Genomic DNA, 2,335 nt, shown 5'->3' with positions numbered 1-2,335 from the left:
TTGTCTTTCTTGTTCTTGGCTTCACAACGAGTCGTGGGTCATTTTTGCCTGCTCGTCGACCCAGTGGGATAGTTTCTGTTCAGTGATCTTGGCGACGCTTGTGCCCATGCCTTGTGTCATCAACCCATGCGTGAATGAGCCCTGAAAAGTATCTCGAGGCAGAACTCCGGCAAGTGCCTTTCATTTTTTCAGGTACCTCGCCTCATGATCATGATGTTATTTGCAAACCACGAGTTGGAAGCTTGTATTATTCTGTGTGATTTGAGTTTTCAGACAGATTGCATTCCGTTATACACGCTTCCCATGGGGGGGAGGGGTGGTAGGGCGTGAACAGGAATCTATGACGGGGCCAGTCATTCTGTAGTCAATAAATCCTCCACACCAGTGCCTGCAGACATAAAAACATCTATCCGGGCTAAGGTTGCCTCTCGATTTTGTCATGGTCGTCTTGCCGGCCCAGCGCGATAGTTTTTGTTCAGTGATTCTGGGAGCGCAAGCACGGGACCAACTACGCGCCGTTGCCTTGTCTCGGCCCCATCCTGAGTGAGCTCTTATGAGGCCTGCAAGCCATTCCTATGTTTTTTTTAACTCGCGCTTCGTTCTTTTGATGATACCAACCAAACTACGAGTTGAAAGCTTGTGCATAATCTACGGAGGATTCCTCTGATTTGATCAGTGCGGTCTTCGTGCTTCGAATGCCGCGATCACTTAGAACACTCTAGCGTCTGGGTATAATAGCTGAAGATGTTTTGAAGCGGAAGTGAGGTTCTTTCTTAATGGCTTTCACCGCCATCACCGCACCATTCACGGACCCACAATTATCACCCTGACTAAGTGCTGCTTCTCCGGTAAACAAGCCAGACAGATCGACTGAATGGCCGGCGGGGGGGACTGGGGCACCAAGTGAACCGTACTGCTAAAATTATCACACATGCCAAAGAGTGAGAGAAAGTCAGGCTGACACACCGCACTCAAGAAACCACCACTGCCTAATGCAGACGTCCCTTCTCCACAAAGAACACATGAGCTCGGCGCATCAGTCCACAACCGAAGAAAAAAGAGTTCAGCAAGGCTGCGCGCGGTCTTCAGAGTTTCACGACAAATCAAACGGCAGAAGGACGAGTGGCTTACAGACGGGTAAGTAAAGATGGATACAAAAGAAAGCAGCAAACAGTCAGTTAAATCACTAAAAGCGAATGCACCCCATTCCTCCGAGTAACCTGTGCGACCTTCAGGTATGTCCGACCGGGTCCTGCGAGAGGACGGGGGCATTTTGTATGCCACTCACTCCGGCAATCCAGAGTTCACAACCACGGAGGGCCCTTCTTCCCTACATGACTCCTCCAGTGACCGTCCGCCAAGCCAAGCCTGAAACTGACAATACCCACAAAGGGGACGAACACCAATATACAGGAGAGCCCGCGCTGCAAGCATTATCTGATGTGCAATACCTCGCACTGTATTCGCCTTCATAAGGCGTGTACTCTGTAACAGTCACTGATGCGTCTTCGCCAGCGGGTCGCAGAAAACAAGGAAGCAACAGCTTCCTATTCCTTCATCTTCATGGCCCCTTGAATGTCGCTCCTTCGCGCGCATCTAGCTGGGTTTCGACAAATGGCGCAGATGCGAATCCAGGGACCCAGGACGCTGTACCTCCCCTCCCTAAGACGTGTTGCCACGCGACAACCTTGCAGTTGCTGAACCTGTCCGGCACCTGAACAGCTCCTCTATCGATAGTTGCGAGGCCCGAGCGTACCAGCCTTGTCTTCAGGCGGCCCAGACGGATGGTAAATGTGCTCTCACCATGCACATGGGAGCGCCAAGAGCGCTCGAAACAGCTCTCCGGACTTCTGTTCCTTTGCATTAACGATTTTTACTACGACTGCGTCACATGGGAAGGCGTATTCCCTTTGATTTTCTCCAACGCCGCGCAACTTTCAGACCCTCCCACATTTAATCGCGTCCGCGCGTAGGCCACGGAAGACTCTACCGCCGCGTTTGCAGCACGGAGACGTCGTGTCCTAACGACGTCCTTGAAGCTTCATCAGAAAGGCCTGATCACGGCACCACAGTCCCGCGGCGGTCCGCTCCACCGGTGCTAACTGAAGAGGCTGGCAGTTCAGAAACCAAATCCGACGCCGGTCCCACACAAAACCCACTCCCCATCACTCCATACGCGCCGACCAACACCCTGAAGCGACGGTGCGGGAAAAAACTAAGCACCTGCCTTGACAACGACTCCTCCATCCTTCGCCAGTGGGACCTTCGGCGCCACCTTACCCGGCAACACATTCAGAGGTAACGCTTTACCTGGCAACGCCTTACCAGGCATCGC

At 52.6% G+C, this 2,335-nt stretch overlaps 2 protein-coding genes across 2 annotated transcripts in view; one reads left to right on the top strand and one right to left on the bottom strand.

The window, feature by feature from the left end:
- The window catches only part of CSUI_010241 (zinc finger (ccch type) motif-containing protein), a 5,164-nt gene extending 4,516 nt beyond the window's left edge, over nt 1-648 (top strand). Inside the window, exon 6 of the mRNA XM_068070346.1 lies at nt 1-648. This exon is cut by the window's left edge and continues 1,306 nt beyond it. The gene's annotated coding sequence lies outside the window, so the exon portion shown is untranslated.
- Nucleotides 649-944: 296 nt separating this feature from the next.
- Nucleotides 945-2,321, bottom strand: CSUI_010240 (uncharacterized protein; the record flags this gene model as incomplete). The annotated part of the gene is made up of 1 exon (XM_068070345.1): nt 945-2,321. A coding segment is annotated over exon 1 (327 nt), but the record flags the coding sequence as incomplete, so codon positions are not given.
- Between the last annotated feature and the right edge of the window lie 14 nt (nt 2,322-2,335).

This window comes from Cystoisospora suis, assembly GCF_002600585.1.
Source record: "Cystoisospora suis strain Wien I chromosome Unknown contig_6990, whole genome shotgun sequence".
Lineage (NCBI taxonomy): Eukaryota > Apicomplexa > Conoidasida > Eucoccidiorida > Sarcocystidae > Cystoisospora > Cystoisospora suis.
This window is presented reverse-complemented; position numbering and strand designations above follow the sequence as displayed.